The sequence below is a fragment of the Castor canadensis genome, chromosome 9 (genome assembly GCF_047511655.1).
Source record: "Castor canadensis chromosome 9, mCasCan1.hap1v2, whole genome shotgun sequence".
Taxonomy (NCBI): domain Eukaryota; kingdom Metazoa; phylum Chordata; class Mammalia; order Rodentia; family Castoridae; genus Castor; species Castor canadensis.
Genome location: NC_133394.1, coordinates 142,105,364 through 142,126,382, shown reverse-complemented (window position 1 = coordinate 142,126,382; position 21,019 = coordinate 142,105,364). Strand labels below are relative to the sequence as shown.

At 34.2% G+C, this 21,019-nt stretch overlaps 1 protein-coding gene across 10 annotated transcripts in view; it reads right to left on the bottom strand.

The window, feature by feature from the left end:
- Positions 1 to 21,019, bottom strand: part of Lcorl (ligand dependent nuclear receptor corepressor like) — a 135,119-nt gene that overhangs the window by 45,810 nt on the left and 68,290 nt on the right. For all 10 annotated transcript variants that reach the window (XR_012435864.1, XM_074042543.1, XM_074042539.1 and 7 more), the window contains one exon: positions 3,367 to 3,618. Coding sequence is in view for 9 of the 10 variants with exons in the window: in XM_074042543.1 (XP_073898644.1) it covers positions 3,367 to 3,618 (252 nt within the window). In the remaining variant the exon portion in view is untranslated. The remainder of the gene's footprint in view (positions 1 to 3,366; positions 3,619 to 21,019) is intronic.

Sequence of the window (21,019 nt, the reverse complement as noted above, 5' to 3'; positions counted from 1 at the left end):
ATAAATGTGTCAGCTTTTATAAGGTCTTTTTACTGTATCTATCAGGATATTAGTTTTTCTTTAATTTGGAAATCATACAAGTTTTTCAAATACTTATTTATCCACGTCCTACAGTCATCATTTATGTTTTTACACTTCACTATATTCAATTTGCTGGTGTCTATTTAGGATTTTGAATCTAGTTTTGTAAATTGCGTTTTTCTATTCTTTTGTTACCTTTCTCTATTTTTTGGTATTAAGATGATACCAATCTTTCTCTCTCTTTTTTTTATTCTTTGACATTGTATAAAACAAGATTTGTTACTTTAAGGTTATATAAAGTTACCTGCAAAACCATTTGGGAATAAGCTTACAGATTTATAGGCACAAATACATAAATTATGCACATTTTTAAGGTTTCCTATAGTTTAAATGTATTCCTCAAAGTATATATATGTATGTTGAAATCCTAATCCATAATGCAATACTGTTGAGAGGTGGAATCTTTAAAAAGTGATGAAGTCTTGCAGCAGTGAGATCCAAATACAGGAATGAGTTTTTTGCCCCTTTCTCCTTTTTTCCCTCTTTCCAGGTCTCTTGCCCTTCTGCCTTTTATCATGAGGTGACCTAGCAAGAAGGTCCTTCATCTTTGGTTTTTTAGCCTCTAGAACTGTAAGAGATAAATCTCTTTTCTTTATGGAGTACTCAGATTCTTGCATTCTGTTATAGCCGTATCAAATGGATTAATACTTGGTTAGGTTATCTGTTGAATTTACTGATTATTATGTACTTCAAATGAAGTAACTCACAAAATGAAAAGTTGGCCTAAATGAGTATTGTTAAGAAGCTACAGGAGAATATGAATAGTTAACCCTTAGCCGTAACCATAAAAAGGCAGATTCAACACTCTAATACCAGTGTGAGAGCTTTATGAATTCTACTATCATGCAAGAACAGTAAAATGGGGTCACAAAATGTTTTCTTAAGGATTCTTTTTGAAATGTGGACTTATACCTTCTATCACTGCCAATGAAACTTTCACAAAGTGTGTATTGTGTGTGTAGTAAGGCACTGACAGTGAACTCACTGTGATTAGTGAGATATTTAAAAATTTACATCATCTTTATTTCAACTTTAACATTTTTATCTTTCCTGTTTATTCTTTTTTAAAAAATTGTTGTTCTGCGTAGGGGCACAAGGCAGCATTTACAAAGTTTCTTACAATGTATCAAATATACATGCTTGAATTCACCCCCTCCACTGTTAATTTGTAGAAAGATTAGTACATACAATGTTTCTGTGAGTATAGACACACACACTAAATGAAATCAAAAGGCATGTGCTCCATTTTTTTAGTATGTAAGTAGGAAATCTGAGAAACTAGCAACCTACAGTATGGCAGAATGGTTTTATTAAAGGAAATCTGGAGCCAGAGATGCAGCTCATAGAGACAGCACTTGCCTAGCATGTACAAGACCCTGGGTTCAATCCCCAGCACTGAAGGAGCAGAGTAGAGGAGGGAAAGTAAGGGTGGGAAAGAAAATCTCATCTTGTTACAAAACCCTTTTTCATGGCTTTCTTATTATCTGGTCCCTACCTATTTCTTTATCTATCAACATTTTCTCCTTTGCCCTCTATACTACAAACCATATTGACTAAATGATATCTATCCTAAAGTAAGAACATTGAAATCATACATGACAAGAAGTCACCCCGAATATTAAAATTATCAAGACTACTGACAGATTAACAACAACTATCATTACTCTTTCCTAGCTCAGCATTTCACCTTGTATATATTTATAGTACACCATCACATCACTTCTAAAGTTTCTCTTCTGTGGTGGTAAAGAATGGGAGGTAGGAGAATATGGACAAACTCTACTATCTGAGTATCTCATAAGTTTTCTGATTTATATTTAATTCTCATGTTGTTCATAAGTTTATTATATTATTACTATGGCCAAATTACAAATGAGGAAATTAAGGCTTTGTTAGATAATAACTTGTAAAAGGAAATTAAGCAATAGAACTGAGATTTCTACCACAAGTCTGTCACATATTAAAGCCTATGTTGTAGTTACTTTAGAACTCTTAACTGCTTCCCCTAAGAGGGAGCATAAAGCATGGATAGGAAATAAAAAATTTTAAATCCTCTGCTTTACAATGTCCAAAATTGTATGTACTGTACTTTAAGTCTTATATCACAGTTTCTTTGACATTTGTCTTACACCCCAATTATCAGCTTAATATCTGATATTTCTACACAAACTCAACCTAAAATTAGGAAACAAGGGAAAATTATTTCCGTATTTCAACTCCTCTGAATTTTAATATGTCTTAAATACTGAAAAGACTATCTTCTTCCAATAATGACTACTGTATACTACTACTACTACTTTTTTTTTTTTTTTTGGCTGGGGGGTTGTTGTTGAGGATCAAGCTCAGGGCCTAACACACGCTAGGCAAGAGTTCTACCACTTAGATACACCCCCAGCCCTACTATATTCTTTTTTAGAGCAGTGAACTAACAACTAGGATCAATTTTTTTAAATTTTTTTGGGTATTGGGGTTTTGAGCCACTCCGCCAGCCCTTTCTTGTGATGGTTTCTTTCCAGATAGGGTCTCGTGAACTATTTGCCTGGACTGGCTTCGAACCATACTCTTCCAGTTCTCTGTCTCCTGAGTAGCTAGGATTACAGACATGGGTCATTGGCTCCCGGCTACTAGGATCAAATTTAATGCTTACTTTTTATGGCTTCTAGGACTGACATGATCCCTAACCTAAGTTAATAAAAGCAACTTGTTTTCTTGCCTCCACACATTTATTTAGCATCCTCCTCACACTTTTAAAAGGCTTTTCTTGCCTTTCTTCTGTGAAGTCATGGTTCTCTTTCAAATGAACTCTAATAGACAGAAAGTCCAACATGATCTAAGTATCATTCAGACTTCTGGAAACAATGTGCCTCTGGTACAGTCAATTATATGGCTCCATATATTTATCACATGTACTTTTTCTTTCTTATCTAACTACAACATAAACAGTTAGAAGGTGAATTATCTATTTCTTTTTATTGGTCACTTTAAGTGCAAAAATTGAACAAGTGTTTAATGTTTTCAGCTGTCCACTACAAAAATAATTCTTTCATATAAACATCTCTACTGGTGTCCTTTATTTTTTAACTTGCTTATTATGATTCTCTTTTCATATAATTCATTGTGAAGAGATGAGTAACTTAAATTTGCTCTGTCATATACACAAAATGTAATACTAAGTTCCAAAAGTGTTATTACCTCTAAGTCAAATTTCCCTATGAATATAAAAACTCACATGTATTTAGTATATTAAAATGTAAAAATATATATAACACATACACAAAATCTTACCTTGCTGAGCATTTTGTTCTTGCATTCGATTCACAGTGAGGTCTAAGGGGCCTTCTTGCTCTTCCTGAAGGGAGTTTTCTGCTTGATTCATTTGAATACTTTTACACATGAGACTTGGTCCAATTGAACCATTTCTATTCTCTTGAATTTTACCACTTTTTGAAATATACTCAATTGCAAACTGCCGTATCATCTTTTTCATTAATTCCTGAGCAACTAGGGGAATGTTAGGATCACAGTTCTGAGGAAGATCTAGGGAAGAAATAAATATAATAATCATCAAAAAAGAGTAATACAAATTACCATTACTTAAAACTTATTTTTATTAAAATAATAATGACAACATATGTCTTTTAGCACGACTCTATAGTTGCCAATGGTTTCTGGGACTTAAGATATACAAACCTCCTCAATCCAGTTTTAAATAACACCTCCACCCAAACATGACATATTTGCTCATTTCTTACAAACAAACCTTTTCTGTTCCAAACTAAAATACAGACAGAAGAATTAGAAACAGAAGAACAACTTACTTTTAGGACTTTAATATTCATTCTAATTATGTCCTACTAGATATTAAAACATTTAGCATTTTAATGTAATTATATCTATAAGTAAAACAAACCTCAACTTACTGCACAAAATACATGATTGATTAAGATAACATAAGAACTATTATAACTGTACCAATTAAATTCTTCAATTTCATTAAATGTGCATTTCATATATATCCTGTCAGAATTTTTCTCTCAACTTTTTACATAGAAAACTTTTGATCATAAAAAAACTGAATGGTACAATGACACAGCATCCATCAAGATTCAAGAACTGTTAATATTTTGCCACATTTGCTTTCTTTTGACTTTTTTATAATTTGTAGAGCCATGTATTTAACTAAATTATATAGAATTGGGATATTTCACTTGTAAATACTTCAGCATAAATCTCTTAAGATTCTCCTACAAAAGTAAATTATTACTACTGAGGGTCTTAATTCTTGATCCCAAAACATGCAGATCATTACAACTATAATGAGGTTCAGCAGGGGGATATAATCCTGCCTGAAACTTGTACAAGAGATAAAAACAATCACATGACTTTATTACATGAGGTGTGGGATAATGGGAGATTTTTTTTAAACGTATATAACAATGATACAGAATTTTGTTTTAGGTGGTGGGAGGTTTTTTACACACATTTCTGGCCTCACTCTAATCCATTTGTTTAGTCTTCAGAGACTGTAGAATGACTGATAAACTGGAAAGGATTAACTTACTAATAAATAAAAAGGATACTTACTAATAAATAAGAGTAAGATGCTTCTGTCTTCTTCTTCTTAGAAACAGGCCTACTTCTAGGGACACTAGTTCTCCGCACCTTGAACGTTTAAACTCTTACCTAGGCAGACTAGAATTATACAAATAGGCCTGTGCTGGTCCAGGGTTATCTGAGACTGAAGAGACAACACTCCCTACTCTGTATTTCAGTATCAGTTAAAACATGTGTCTAAGAGATATAAAGAGAAGTACTCCAGACAGTATCTATCATTATAGGGCAATAACTCTTTTAACTATCATCACTTCTGGTAGCAAAATGCAACCTAAGCCAATGTAGGACAATGTTTTCTAGACCTCCTGAAGATACTGAAAAATATACATTGTATTACTTCTTTCAAAACAAAGAATTCTGAATTCTGAAAAACATGGGGTATAAGTAACTTTTTTTTCTTCTTCTTCTTTACTAGCAGCACTGGGGTTTGAACTCAGGGGCCTCGTGCTTGCTAGGCAGGTGCTACCACTTGAGCTATTCCACTGGCTCAAAAAGTAACATTTTAGACCTCACTTTTATTTATTTATTTATTTATTAGAACATGGCAGGGAAGAGAAGCACTTGTTTTGGGGCACTGGAGTAAAAGACCTACCCGTAGGGTGGAAGCTAGTTAACTTTATGAATACAGGCTAGTTACATACACTCGCCATTTTTTAGCGTCTCCATTAAAATACAAACAATAGAATTTGGGAAATCACAATAGGTTTGTTCACAAAATGTGGCAGAGATTATATGAGATTACAGTTAAAATACTGATTCTTGTATCTGGCATATTAACAGTTCAGTAAATGTTAGCTGTTATCAGAGGTTATAATTGAAATAATATGAGAAGCAAAAAGATGCAGATGGAGTAGCTATATTTTATTTCAATCACAAAATGGCAAATAAGTATTTTATAAATAATTAGGTGGATAACTGGGAACATATAATGGACATAATTTATAAGTCCATGTGATATTTATTGATCCAGAGTAGATAGAAATACCATATATACCCTAACTAAAGTGAATTAACAAAATAAGAAGTTTCCATGTTGGAGACAAGAATTCCAAATGTATGCCACTTCTTAATTATCTTCACAAATCTTGAAGTCTTCTATGGAAATTCTTCTCCACATCTTTTCAAATCTAATCTTACTTTGCAATATGTATTTAAAGGAAACAACTAGTTTACTTTTAGGTACTTTGGCTAATTGTACTGATACTTATGGATTAACATTATTACCTTCTCAACTCAAAATTATTAAATTTGCCAGAAAGGAGCAGAAACAATTAAACTCATATTGTATGACTACAGCTATTCTTTAAATTTGAGTTTAGAGCTAAGTTTAAACTGTGCTATTCATCTACTCACATTTTGTCCCCTTTATGTTATACTGTGGAATAACTACATATGAAAGGAAGAAAAAAAAAAAGGAGACACAGATAGCCAATACTGCTCAGTTAATGACTAGTTCATAATCCTCCAAGAACACTTGTTCTAGCTGTCCTAACTACAAAAAAGCAAATAACAACTTAAGATCTAGGTAAGGGAGTTTAAACTCAAACTTTTACAAGCATCAGACAAGTATCATACTGGAGTAGATGTAGAGGTTATAAGAAAATAGTAAGCCATTTCCTATAAGACTTGAGCATCCACAGATTTTGCTGTCAGGATATGGGGTGGGGTGGTCTGAAAAGCAATCCTGCATTGATTCTAAGGGAAATTTTTGGCTAGAGAAGAAATAATACCGTCACATGGAAATGGATAACTGCCCCCAACTATTTTTTTAACTGATTAAAAAAGTTTAACATGCTCTGTGTGACCGCCAGTTTCAAGGTAATTTTCAGTAATTCCTGTGCCTCCTGGTACTATGCTACTGCATAGTCTACTCACGTTACACGGGTGCTCCAGGTGACTAATAGCATACTATGTAAGTATATTTTGCTTTAGGGTTAGGGCATAAATGACTGAAGTTTCCATCTTGAATACTGTTGAACAGCAGTGCTCTCCTCCATTCATATTCATATTCATATTCTACCATGCCCTATCTCACTCTTACTCTCTCTTCTCTCACCTTCTCCAAGGTTGAGTGGCCCTATGGGGAGGATCACATAGAAATGACTAAAGCCTTCTGCAAGCAGCTATGAAGAGCATGGAAAGATCTTCCAGGTCAATCAAATCTCAGATGACTGCAATCCCAGGAGACCCCTGGATTGCAGCCTTGTGAGAGACTAAGCTACAACTATCCAGCTGAGCTACTTTAAGATTTGTGTGAAAGAGAAAATGTGGGATAATAAATGTTCATTGTTTTAAACTGCTAAATTTTGGAGGTAATTTATTACATAGAAAACACAGATTTTGGTATATGTTAATGAATTGCGACTGAATAAAAACTAAAATATAGGTGTGACTTTATAACCACGTTGTGGGCTTTGAAGATAGCATTAATGAAAGCCTGAAATAACTTGAAGAATCTGTTAGAAGACTCGTACTTGTTGAAGCTGCAGGGTGAAAACCTCTAGGAAAATTCAGTAAATGTGATTAGAAATTGGCCTTATGTAATGGCAGAAAGGTTTTGACTTCAGTAACTTGGAAAATGGAAAATGTGCCTAATGAATTTGTTGACATATCTATGGAAATTTCTAAAGAGAATGTGGAAGATGTCTACTGGCTTCTCTTTGGTAATTACAGTAAAATGTGAAAAAAAGAAAAAAAAAAGACAATAAACTAAAGGAAGGAATGTTTAAATAAAAGTTATCAGGCTATGTTTGTTTAAAAAAATTCTTAGTCCATACAGAAAGCAAATGATAAAAATCAAGAAACAGTTATTGGTAGGCATGGAAGCTTATACCTACAATCCTAGCTACTTGGGAGGCAGAGATCAGGAGACTGTTAAGAAAAAGCAAAGTTAGTGAGACCCAGCTCAACAAATAAGCCAGGTATGGTAGTGCACACCTGAAGTCCCGGCTGGAGGCACAAATAGGAGGACTGGAGCCTAAAACCAACCTGGGGCAAAAATGTGAGACCCTATATAAAAATTAACCAAAAACAAAACAAAAAAAGGGCTGAGAGGATGCCTCAAGTGGTAAACTACTTGCCTAGGATTCAAGGTCAAGTTCAAGACCTAGTACTGTCAAAAGCACACATGGTTATTGAGCAAAGACCAAATCAGACAGATAGCTAGGAAAATATGCTTCAGAAAGCGCATTCCCCTTCTTCAAATTTGATGCTATTAATGTGGGTTTTCTCTGAATTGATTGCTTATACTTTTTTTTGGTGTGAGCTTTTATTTTGGAGTGGGAGAAAGTGGCATTATTACATTAACTGAAAGAACTCTGGGAATTAAACAAACACAACCATTCAGAGTGCCTAATCAAATTACAACTGAATCTCAGTAAGTACAGTGAGCTATGTGGTATTTTAAATTCACCTGTTCTCAACCCTCCTCCCCAATACACACACAGACCATGGAAAAGAATGACAGCTTTACGGTTCTAGATATTTAAGGAAACCTCTACATAATAATTGATTCACCACTAAACTATTAAAACAGATATCAGTGGGTAACTAAAACAAAAAAATGTCAACTTCACAGAATTAACGCAGAAAGTTATTAAACAAAAACATCAACAACAAAAAACCCTGGTGTGGAGGATAATATGATTTCCACAGTGGTCACACTACTCACTCTGTATCATTTTCAAAATTCAAATTTTAAACAAAATATTAGGGGGTAAGGAAAGAAACAATTATGGCCCATGCACAGAAGAAAAGACATCAAATATGAAACATCTGAGGAAACCTAGACATAAGACTTAATAGACAAAACTTTAAGTCAGTCATTTAAAATGATTTGAGCTGAAAGAAGAATCATAAAATCTCAAGACAGGCCAATTGAGGTTATTCAGTGTGAAGGCAGAGACAGATGAGAGGGAGGTATGCAGGGAGACACAGAGAGAAGCAAGGGAAGAAGGGAGAGGTATTCAGGGAGGAAAGAGATGAACAGAGTTTCAGACCTGTGGACCCCAATCAAGTGTTCTAACATTTGCAAATGATAGTCCCAGTGGACATAAGAGACAGAAGGAAAAAAAATCAAAAGTCCCAAATTTGGCGAAAACCATTTTTCTACACATTAAGAATGTCAACAGATGACAAGCAGGATAAATGAGAACTCCACATTTAGCTGCATCTTAAACTGACAAAAACCAAAGACAAAGAGTAAATCTTGAATGGAGCAAGAAATAAAGCAAAACATCACATACAAGGAGCCTCAATAAGATTAACAGTCAACTTCACATCAGAAACCATGGAGGCCAAAAGACAGTGAAATGACATATTCAAGGTATTGAAAGAGAGAATATTAACCAAAAATTATATATTCATAAAAACTATCCTTTAAGAGCAAAGGAGAAATTAAGATATTCCCAGAAAACAGAAACAGAAACTGTGTCACTAGTAGACTTGCCCTAATAGAAGGACAGAGTACATCAAATTCACAGAAAGAAATAGCACAAGTATGACTACATTGGTAAAATACAGGATAAATGTCTGAAAAGTATACATGTTTTTTGTTTCTAGGTTTTCCACATCCTATCTAGTTTAGAAAGTAGATGTATGAAGCAGTAATTATGAATCTGTCTAGGTGGACATACAATGTACAAAAGACAACATTAATGACAATAACAACATAAAGGAGGCAGGAAGGAAAGGAGGCCTTTACAAATAAATATTACTGAAATTAACTTGCCATTAATAAAAACTAGGCTTTTGTGAATTAGGATGTTCACTGTAATCACCAGAAAAATCACAAAGGAATTTAAATGATACAATAGAAATACCTATTTAATACAAAAAAAGGCCATAATGGAAGCACATGGAAACCAAAAGAAATGAATAATGAACACATATTGCAAAATGAAAGGTGTAAATACAACCTAATAGGTAATTAAATTAAATACAAGTGGATTAAACATCCCCAGTAAAAAGCACAGATTAGCAGAATGAATTTTAAAAGTGATGATTCAAGTATATACTGTCAAAAAGACACTTTAACGTCAAAGACTCAATATGTTTTTTAAAAGGGCGGAAAAAGGCATTCTATGAAAAGAGTAAGCAAAAGAAAGCTGAATGTGTTATACTAAGACAAAAAGGGGAAAAAACTATTACAGAGACAAACAGGATTTAACAATAGTTAAAGGTTTGAATACTTTGAATAGTGGATTAAAAACTGAGAAAGAAGAATCAAGAAGGAAGACTTGAAAACCAGTATGAATCAAGTAGACATAACATGCATACACAGAATACTCTGTTAAATAATAGGAGAATATGCATTTCTCAAGTGCACATGGAAATTGCCCAAGTCACACCATATGTTAGGTCTCAAAACAAGACACAAATTTAGAGGATTAAAAACATTCCAACTATGTTCTCCCATAACAAAAGAATTAAACTATTAATCAGTAACAGAAGCAAATTTATAAATTCAGAAAATTCACACATGTAGAAATAACAAAACATACTTATGAACACATAAAAGGTCAAATACAGGGGCACAAAGAATATCAGAATGTAGTATTAATTGAATGGAAAAAAAACCCACCACAACAACAGGTATTGGGTGAGGTAAAGCAGTGCTTAGAGGATAATTTATAGCTACAAATGCTTGTATTACAAAAAGAAAAAAAATTCAAATCAGTAACCTAACCTTCCACTTTAAAAGAAAATGAATTAAAAAGCTTAAAGCAAGCAAAAAGTAAATAAATGGTTAGAGCTGATAAAAATGAAATACAGAACAAAAATAGAGATCAATGAAATGAAAAGAATTTTTAAAGAAGCACACAACACTATCAGGAAATACTAGAGAAAATGACACATAAATGAATTAAGATAACCAAGAAGAAATGGTACAATTGCTAGAAAGACACAGACTAACAAACTGACTCAAGAAGTGTTAGAAAATCTGAATACTTAAAGTAGAGACTGAATCAATAATCAAATCAATCAATAACCAAAAACCTTTATAAAAGAAAAGCCCAGGAACAGTGGCTTCAATGACAAAGTAACCAGACATTAAAAGACTTAATCCCAATCCTTGACAAACTCTTCAGTAAAAAGAAGGATACTTCTAACTCTCTAGTATTAGCTTGATATTAAAATCAGACAAAGAAGGCATACAAAACCTATAAAAAAGAAAACTATCCATTATTAATATAGACACAAAATGCTATCAAACAGAATCTCTCATAGTGAGAACTATACATCAAGAAGAATTTATCTTAAGAATGCAAGGATGGTTCAACATTTAAGAAATAATCAATTAATATAAGCTACATATTAAAGGGACCAGAACAAAAACCACACTCTATATCAATGCAGAAAAAAGCATTTGACAAAAATACAGTAACATTTCAAGATAAAAACAATGAACTAGAAATAAGAAAACTTCTTTAATAAAAAGCATATATGAAAAAATCCATGGGAAATACCACACTTACATGGTGAAAGACTAAAGACTTTGTCTCTGAAATTGTAAACAAGGCAAATATATGTTCTTAGCACTACTACTCAACAGTGTACTGAAGTATTTTAGCCAGGGCAAACAAGCAAGAAAAAATAAACAGAAGACATTCAGATTGGAAAGAAAGAAGTAAAACTGTGTCTGTAGATAATATAGTCTTGTATGCATATATTTCTAAAGAATCCTATACACCAAAAAATTTACAGCTCATAATCAAGTTCAGAATATGAGGAAATGATTTAAATAGGCATTTCTCCACAGAAGATACTACTAACAGATATAAATACATGACAAGATGCTTCTTAGCATCATTAGCCATTAAGAGAATGAAAATAAAAACCATAGTGAAGTACCATTTTACATCCAGTAGGATTTCTATAATTTAAAAAAATGTAGATAATAAAGAGTATTGGAGAGAATGTGAGGAAACAAGTTTTACTGATGAGGATGGTACAGCTACTTTGGAAAATATATATACAACTCCTTGAAAACAAAAATCCAGAATGATCATGAGCCAGCAAATTCCACACCTGTATAGACATATACCCTAGAAAACTGAAAGCACATGTCTACACAAAAATGTATACAGAAATAGTCATACATTATTCATAACAGCCAAAAAGTAGAACCAACCCAATGTCTGTGGACTGGTGAATATATAAATAAAATGGGACACATACCCATACAACATATTAGTCAGCCATAAAAAGTAATAAAGAACTGATACTTGCTTTAACATGGATAAACCTTGAAAATATGCTGAATGACAGATGCTATTTTATTGTGTGAAACAGACAAATCTACAGCAATAAACTACTCAAATACTACTGCTTTGGTTTGGATATGGTTTAAATGTTTTGCCCCTTCCCTACAGATCATTTGTTGGAAACTTGGTTCTTAGGGTGGTGAACCTTTAAGAGGTGGAATGTCTTAGGAAGACCCTTAGGGTCACTGAAGGCATTGCCTTCTGAAAGGATGAAGGGAGCTCTCTTGGTAGTTCTTGTAAGAACATTCTCAGGACAAGAGCAGGCCTGGCCTCATTCAGATATCTTGCTTCCTGACTGGCAGTATGATCACTCATTTCACACATGTGCTCCACCACTGCTATCTGCCATGATGTGACCTAGCCAAGAGGACCCTAATCAGAGTTGATTCCATACCAGTGCTGTGCCTCTGAACCTCTAAAACTGAACTAAATATACCTCTTTCTTTATAAAGGTACCCTGCCTCTGGTATTTTTTTATAGTAATGAAAAATTGACTGATAAAACTACTAACCTACCTTTGTCTTATTATATCTTTTATAGGTTTTTCCTCTCCAATCTCAGGATGCAATCACTGTTGAATTTGATTGTTAGGTGTTTTCTCTCCTGCCCTTTTTGACTTTCATGCCATTTGTTTTATGGTATGTCCCACAATGTAAGTTAGATTATTCATGATTTAGATTCAGATCAAACATTTGTTGACAGGACTAGTACAGAGGGCATATGCCTCTTTGGTGTATCGTATCAATCTGTTGCAGTATTAATGATGTTGTTGATCAGTTGATTTAATAAAAGACAGTACTCAACAAATCTCTCCATTGTAAAGTTACATTTCCCCCTTTGTATTAGTAATATGCCATTATCCTGTTCTCTAACAAATCTTTTATTTCTTCAATGGTTTTAGCATCTATCGATCGTTCTTGTCAGAATTAGTCACTACATTACTGGCTACAAAACGATAATTTTGTAATCCCATTACTTGTTCTGAAAGGTAACAGAATATGACATCCCAAAATATGACTTCTGACAGAAGATTTGTTATGAAGTCAAAGTAACTGAGAGGAAGCAGTTATAAGAAAAGCTGCATTCCTCCACCTAATTGCCTAGAAGCAGGATATAAATCAGGATATCAACCAGGAGGTATAGAAGTTAAATACTGGAGATAATTCTAAATTCTTATCAGCAGAAGAAAGCATCAAAGGAATCCACATAACACAATTTACTAACTAGCCCTTATCTTGCTCTAGTTTTCCCATATATTTATTTTGTCAAAACTTTCTAGGAACTCAAAGCTTTTTCCCTTCGTCTTGCCATTTTTCTAAAAATCTACGTTTTTTAAAAAAAATGCTGTATGGGGGTGGAGCTCAATGGTAAGGTGAGCCCAAGGTCCAGGGTTGGATCCCCAGCACAGAGGTGGGGGCATGGAGGAAGCTATATGAACCCAAGTTCTAACTACCCTTTGAGTTACTAATCTCATGACTCCTCTGCATGTGTGGGATGTACAGATTAATACACTTGCTGTTTGTTTTCCTCCTATAAATCTTTTCTTAATCTAACTTCTAGGGCCCTAGCCAGAGAACCTAAATGACTGTGGGAAGTTTTTTTTTTTCTTTTATTATTCATATGTGCATACAAAACTTGGGTCATTTCACCCCCCTAAGGGGCCCCCACCCCCTCCCTTACCACCCATTCTGCTCCCTCCCTCTCCCCCCCACCCCCTCAATACCCAGCAGAAACTATTTTGCCCTTATTTCTAATTTTGTTGTAGAGAGAGTATAAGCAATAATAGGAAGGAACAAGGGGTTTTGCTGGTTGAGATAAGGATAGCTACACAGGGCATTGACTCAAATTGATTTCCTGTGCGTGGGTGTTACTTTCTAGGTTAATTCTTTTTGATCTAACCTTTTCTCTAGTACCTGTTCCCTTTTTCCTATTGGCCTCAGTTGCTTTTAAGGTATCTGCTTTAGTTTCTCTGAGTTAAGGGCAACAAATGCTAGCTAATTTTTTAGGTGTCTTACCTATCCTCACCTGTCCCTTGTGTGCTCTCACTTTTATCATGTGTTCAAAGTCCAATCCCCTTGTTGTGTTTGCCCTTGATCTAATGTCTGTGGGAAGTTTTTATTCCTGTACAATTCTGTATCTTTTTTTTAAAAGGCCTTCTTTTCTCCGTCCTTACCTTTTGTTTGGCCATCACTCTGATTCATTGATTCTTTCTTGCTATATAATGTAATCCTTCATGTAACAATTATTCATTTTATAGCACAGATTGTTCCAAATTCAGCCATACAGCACAGATATAGATATAAATATATATACATATACACTATCATATATATGCTATAAGAAAATACAAATAAATACATATATATTTAAATCATGAGGTCAAATTGATACTTCCAATGCTAAAATCTAGGCTCTTCCTTTCCTTCCTCCATTCCATATTTTTATTCCTTTCTCCAACATCCAGAGTACTCTATTAAGATCAGGTACAGTGGTACATGCCTGTAATCCTAGCTCCCAGGACACATAGAGACTGGACTGTGGTTGAAGGCTAATCCCAGGTAAAAAGTTTGGGAGACCACACCTCAACCAATACAAAACAGGGTGTAGTGGTGTGTTTCTGTCATAACAGCAAAGTAAGAAATGTAAATAGAAGGGTCATACTCCAGACTGGGCATAAATATGAGACCCTATTTAAAAAATGACTGAAGCAAAATGACTGGGGGTGTGGCTCCAATGAAAGCATTTACTTTTGCAAAGCCCAGAGTTCATACAAGGAAAGGGAAAGGGGAGGAGAAAGGGAGGAGGCAGGGGAAGGGAATTTAGACGAGCAAGGGGAAAGAACAGAATGGAAAGGAAAAGGAAAACAGGAAAAAAAGAGAGAGGAGAAGAAAGGGAAAGGAAAGAAGAGGGAAGGAAAAAGAAAAGGGGGGGGGGAGAAAAAAGGGGAAGGGGGAAGAAGAAAAGGGAAGGGGGAAGGGGAAGGAAACAGAATGGAAAAGGAAAGAAAGTTCTTTTTATTTTCTAATTTCATGATAATCCATTATATATTTTGACCACAGATTAGTCAACCTTTCTCCATGTATATAACTGTATATGGTTATATATAGATTGATATTTTGCTATCACAAATAATGAGTCTATGAGCAATTTTGTACCTGTCTATTTTCATGTTAAATAAGTACCTTCAGGTAAATTCTAAAAGGTGGGATTATTGGAAACTTAATTGCCAATACTAGAGTGTTGAGAAGTGGGACCTTTAAGTGATGGATTAATGCGTTATTGTGGGGGTGAGTGCTGTCATGCAAGTGGACTACTGATGAAAGTATAGGTTTGGTTCCTTTTCCTTCTCTTTCTGATGTGTGTTCTCCTGCTCTTCCCACAGGACACCAGAGCAAAGAAAGGACAGAAGGTCCCTTGACCTTGGACTTCCCAGGCCCAGAGCCATTAGAAATAAATATGTTCTTTAAAAACTATTCACTATCAGATATTCTGTTAAGGAAGCACAAAAACAGTCACTGTTTCTTTTCCTGGTAGGCTCTCTAATGAAGTGCTGTTACACTTGTAATTTTTTTTTCTTTTTTTGGTGACATTAGGGTTTGAAATCAGGGCTTCATGCTTGCGAGGCAGGTGCTCTACAATTTGAGCCAATTTACCAGCCCCTGTCTGTGTTGGGAAATTTTGAGTTGGGTCTCGTGAATTACTTGCCTGGGCTAGAAATAACGGAGAGTTTAGTAGGTTGTTTTAGGATAACTGGAAAACCAACTCAAAAAAGATAAAATTAGATCTGTATTTTATTATGTGTACCAGAATAAGTTTCAATTAAATAAAAGATTTAAATATGAAATAATATAATCTTATAAGGGCTAGAAGAAAATGTCAGTGAATTCTTTCAGAATGTGAATGTAGGGCAAAAGTTTGTGACTTAAAAAGCCCAGCTGCAGTAAGTAAAATATTAACTATTTGAAAGATTCATTTATGTTAAAATAAAGAAGAAAACTGTCCAGCAAAAAAAAAAAACCCCTTAGTAATTGAAGTTTAAAGGAAATGAAAAACCAAGGAGGAAACACATGAATTTATATTGCAAATAGCTAATCTATATATTACACAAAGAACTTCATAGAAATTAGCATGGAAGAAAGACCCAACACAATGCATGAGACAAGTTATCCTAAAACAACCTATTAAACAGTCCATTATTTCCTCAGTGATATGAAACACCACCCAAAATATAAATTTCTCTATGTCCTGTTTATTCGCAATGAGTTTGCTTGTCTATTCAGGTGCCAGTACCATGGTTTTAATTATACAGGTTTTAATATCTGGATGAGGCAGCATTAGCTCTTTTTATTCTTGCATATTTGTTTTTGTGTTTGTGTGCTATCTCTGCAGAATTTTGTTATCTCTCAGGGGATCATATTAAATTTATATATAAACATAAGGATTTTTTTTTTGGCAGCACTGAAGTTTGAACTCAGGGCCTCACACTCGCTAGGTAGGCACTCTACCACTTGAGCCATTCCACCAGCCCTTTTTTGTGTTGGTTATTTTCAAGATAGGGTTTCTAGAACTATTTCCCCGGCTGGCTTTGAACCTCAATCCTCCTGATCTCTGCCTCTCCAGTAGCTAGGATTACAGGATTACAGGAGTGAAGCACTAGCACCCAGTGTGCTACAATTTTTATCATTAGCAAAAACCCTTCTTTAGATCTTCCCTCCATTGTTTTTTCTTCATCCCTTTATAGCAAACAAACAAATGAAGGAAGGAACTCTACTGCACCAGAATAGGAGGGTCTTTCCTGTATGCAGTAATTTTCTTTTTTTTGGCATGCAGCAGTCATTGCTAGTCTGGGAAAATAAAGTAACTGAAAAGGAACTGAACCATATGATGAATCAAATGAGAAATCATTGTCAACTTGTGAAAACTGTCTCTATAAAAATAAAACAGAAAAACTACCACACAGAAGAATTCTGTGTCACCACTCAAAGTGAATTATGTATTTCTAAAATAAGAATATGCAGAAATAATCAAACACTTTATAAAATTTCAGAAATTTAGGACTGGAAGCATGGCTCAAGTTGAAGAGCACTTGCTTTGCAAAGCATGAAGCCCTGAATTCAAACCCACCCTCCCACGCCCCCCCAAAACTCTGAAATTTAGAAAAGCATGAATGAAAAGATGAGAACTGACTATATTCAGGAACAAACTTATTTTAAAAAAGATCTTACAAATATAAAGACTTAATTTGTTAATTGAAGCTCTATTCATAATAGCCAAAGGCCCATCAACAGGTGAATGGATAAAGAAAATGTAGTATGTATACACAACAGAGTCTTATTCAGTCATAAAGACTATTCTTGATAGGATATTTGTCTGAAAATATAAGGGTCTTTAGAGAGAAGTGTGAAAAAGAGTAAGAAAAAAACAAAATAAAGTAAAAAGGAGGAAGAAGATTGCAATATATGTTAAACCAAAAGACAAAGTGAAATAAAACTCAATACAGGTTATTTCCTGGAGTATTAAAGAAGAAAACAAAATAGTGGCACAACTTACATGGAATCTATAATCAAGAAAACTTTTAAGAAATAAAATATTTATACTTCTTAGTCTACTTTATATTAGACTAATTTACATAGCATAATCAATTTTGAGACTGGTATGTTTGAAAAAGAAAAAGAATGCAGTGGACATCACAGCAAAATAGACTACATCACAAAGAATGAAAATCTGATTAATGATACTTTTCAGCAAAAATATTTGAAGAATGACAACCCCACAGGATAGCATATGTGAGGAGGCGAGGCTTTTGTTTTCAGTCATCTTGTGTTACAGGTTCAAAGGTGACCAAAAGCCATTAATTAAACATGTAAGAACTCAGAAAATGTTGTACTTAAAGCCCTACTGAACAGTCTACTGGAGCTGTAGTCAGTAAACATTTTCCATAAAGGGCCAGGTTGTAAATATTGTAGATTTTGTAGGCAATATGGTCTTTCTTGCACATATTAATTTAAAGAGGAACAAAAGAATGAAGTTCATCTCTATTTGTACTAAAAAGATCTTTGACCCAATCAAAGTATGTTTCAGATTTTAAAAAATAAACAGGATTGGTACGTATTTCTTTAACATAATATGTATGCATGTATGTACGTATGTATGTTGTATGTGTAGAGTTATATCCTAGTGTTTGAACCTAATAATATAAATACTGTGGAAGCACTATCAGTATTCCCACTAACTACTAGTATAACAAGACACTTCTGTCTTCTGTCTTAATTTAACATTGTATTAGAGGTTTGGGCTTGTGCAACTAGATAAAAGAAAACTGTTTAGATACACAAGAACAGGAAAAAGAGACAAATAGTGATCATGGAAAGCCAAAAGAAAAAAATTGGTAGTAAAACTAACCCAAACAACAAAAGAATCCAGTACAGTATCAAGACAGCAAAGGACAATCTAATCAGATGGATAAATGACATTTGTAGAAATAATTAAAAGACTAAGTCAGCACTGGTGGCTCACGCCTGCAATCCTAGTTGCTCAGGACACAGAGATCATGAAGATCAATTTGAAGCCAGCTGGGACAAACAGCTGGCAATAATGTCTCATTTGATTCATCATACATTCTAGATTCTGTTTCTTTTTAATTACTTTATTTCCCCAGACTTATATGCAAAGAAATCTACTGCATACAGAAAGGACCCTCCTATTCTAGTGGAGTACAGTTCCTTCATTTGGTTCTCATTTTGATATTCTTTTTTTCTTACCATGTAATAATTCAGATGCACATAACACACTTTGATCATATTCAACCTCCATTATGCTCTTTTATGTGCATCTTCCCCTGCCTTGTTCATACTATCTCCCTTCCTCTTTCATGTCTTTTTTATTTCTAGATTCCACACAAGACAAAACATAAGATATTTGCCTAAGTCTAGCATATTTCACTTAACATAAGGTTCTCCACTTCCATTTTCCAGCAAAGGACATAATTTTTGCTCTTTTTTATGGCTGAATAATAGCACGTTGTGTGTATATATATATATACCACATTTTCTTCATTCATTCATCTATCCACTGAAGGGCACCTATGTTGATTTCATACGTTGGTTATGAATAGTGCTGCAATAAACAAAGGTATGCAGGTTATCTCTAGTGTATGCTCTTTGATTCATTCTGGTATGTACTCAGTGTGGTAAAGCTGGATCATATCGTTCTATTTTTAGTCTTTTCAGGAAGCTCTGTATTGATTTCCATAGTGGCTGGACTAATTTACATTCCCACCAACCGTGTATATGGGCTCCCTCCCCTGACCTTCACCAGCATTTGTCATTTTCATTTTCTTGATGATAGTCTCTCTATTAGTCATCTCTGACTGAGATGAGATGCTATCTTAATGTAGTTTATTTGCATTTCCCTGATGGCTAAAGATGTTGAACATTTTGTCATCTATTTATTGGCCACTTACACTTCATTTGAAAAGTTATCTTTTCAATGTATTGATTGGATTGCTTGATCTTTTGCTGTTTAATTTTTTTCAGTTCTTTATCTATTCTGATATTAATCCCATCAGATGAACAGCTAGCAAACATTTTCTCCCATTCTTCAGGCTGTTTTGTCTTTCTGGTGTGCACCAATTTTTCTTTTAATTTGATCAATCCCATTTGAGAATTCTTGCTGCATGACCTACTAGAGTTATAGTAAAGAGGCAGTCATTTCTCAAGATATGTTTTTGGCACCTTGGTCAAGAATCAGACAACTGTAGCTATGTGGGTTTATTTCTAGGTTCTCTATTCTACTTCTTTTGTGTGTGTGTGTGTGTGTGTGTGTGTGTGTGTGTGTGTGTGTGAGTGTGTGCATGCGTGCCAATACCATGCTGTTTTTGTTACTATGGTTCTGTAGTATAGACTAAAACTGAGTATCATCAACCTCCAGCATTGCACTCTGCTCAGAATTGCTTTGGCTATTCCAGGTCTTTTTTGTTTCCACATGAATAGTATTGTTTTTTTTTTTTATATTCTATGAAGAATGTCATTAGAATTTTGATGGGAACTGTATTAATATGTAGATCACTTTTGGTAATATAGTCGTTTTCACAATATTACTTTTGCCACTTCATGAATATGGGAGATCTTTCTGTCTTCTAATGTCTTCAATTTCTTTCATTGTCTTACACTTTTCATTGTAGAGGTCTTTTCCCTTCCTTGATTAAGTTTATAACTAGGTATTTTATTTGAGGCTCTTACGAATGGGAAAGATTTTCTGATTTCTTTCTCAGCATGTTTGTTATTAGTATATAGAAAAGCTACTGATTTTTGTATGCTGATTTGTATCCTGCTACTTTGATGAAACTATTTAGTAGATAGATCTAGGAGTCTTCATGTGGAGTGTTTAGAGTCTTTTAAGTATAGGATCATATCATCTGCAAACAGGGATAATTTGACTGCTTCTGTTTCCATTTTTATCTTTCTTTCTTTCTCTGGTTTCACTGCTCAAAGAATTCAAGTATTGTATTGAATAAGAATGGTAAGAATGCACACCCTTGCCTGCTTTGCCTGGTGTCTGATTACATGGAAATGTTTTCAGCTTTTTCTCATTCAGTATAATATTGACTATATGTTTGGTGTATTATAGCTTTTGTCATGCTGAGATATGATTCTTCTATCCCCAGTTTCTTCATGCTTTTTTTGTTTAAACCATGAAGGGATGTTTAATTTTGTCAGATGCAATTTCTGCTTCTATTGAAATAACCAGGTAATTTTAATTCTTGATTCCACTTATGTGCTCTATTACAACATTTATTGATTTGCCATCCTTACAACCTAAATGAAACCAATTTGATTCTTGCAACCTAAATGAAGCCAATCTGGTTTGCAAGTATTGAGGACTTTTGTGTATATGTTCATTAAATATATGATCTATAGTATTCCTGCTTTGCTATGTCCTTATCTAGTCTTGGCATCCAGGTAATACTAGCTTCACAGAATGAGTTTGGTTGTGCCCTATTTTATGAAACACTTTGAAAAGCATTAGTTAGTTCTATTTTAAAAGGCAAGATAAAAATG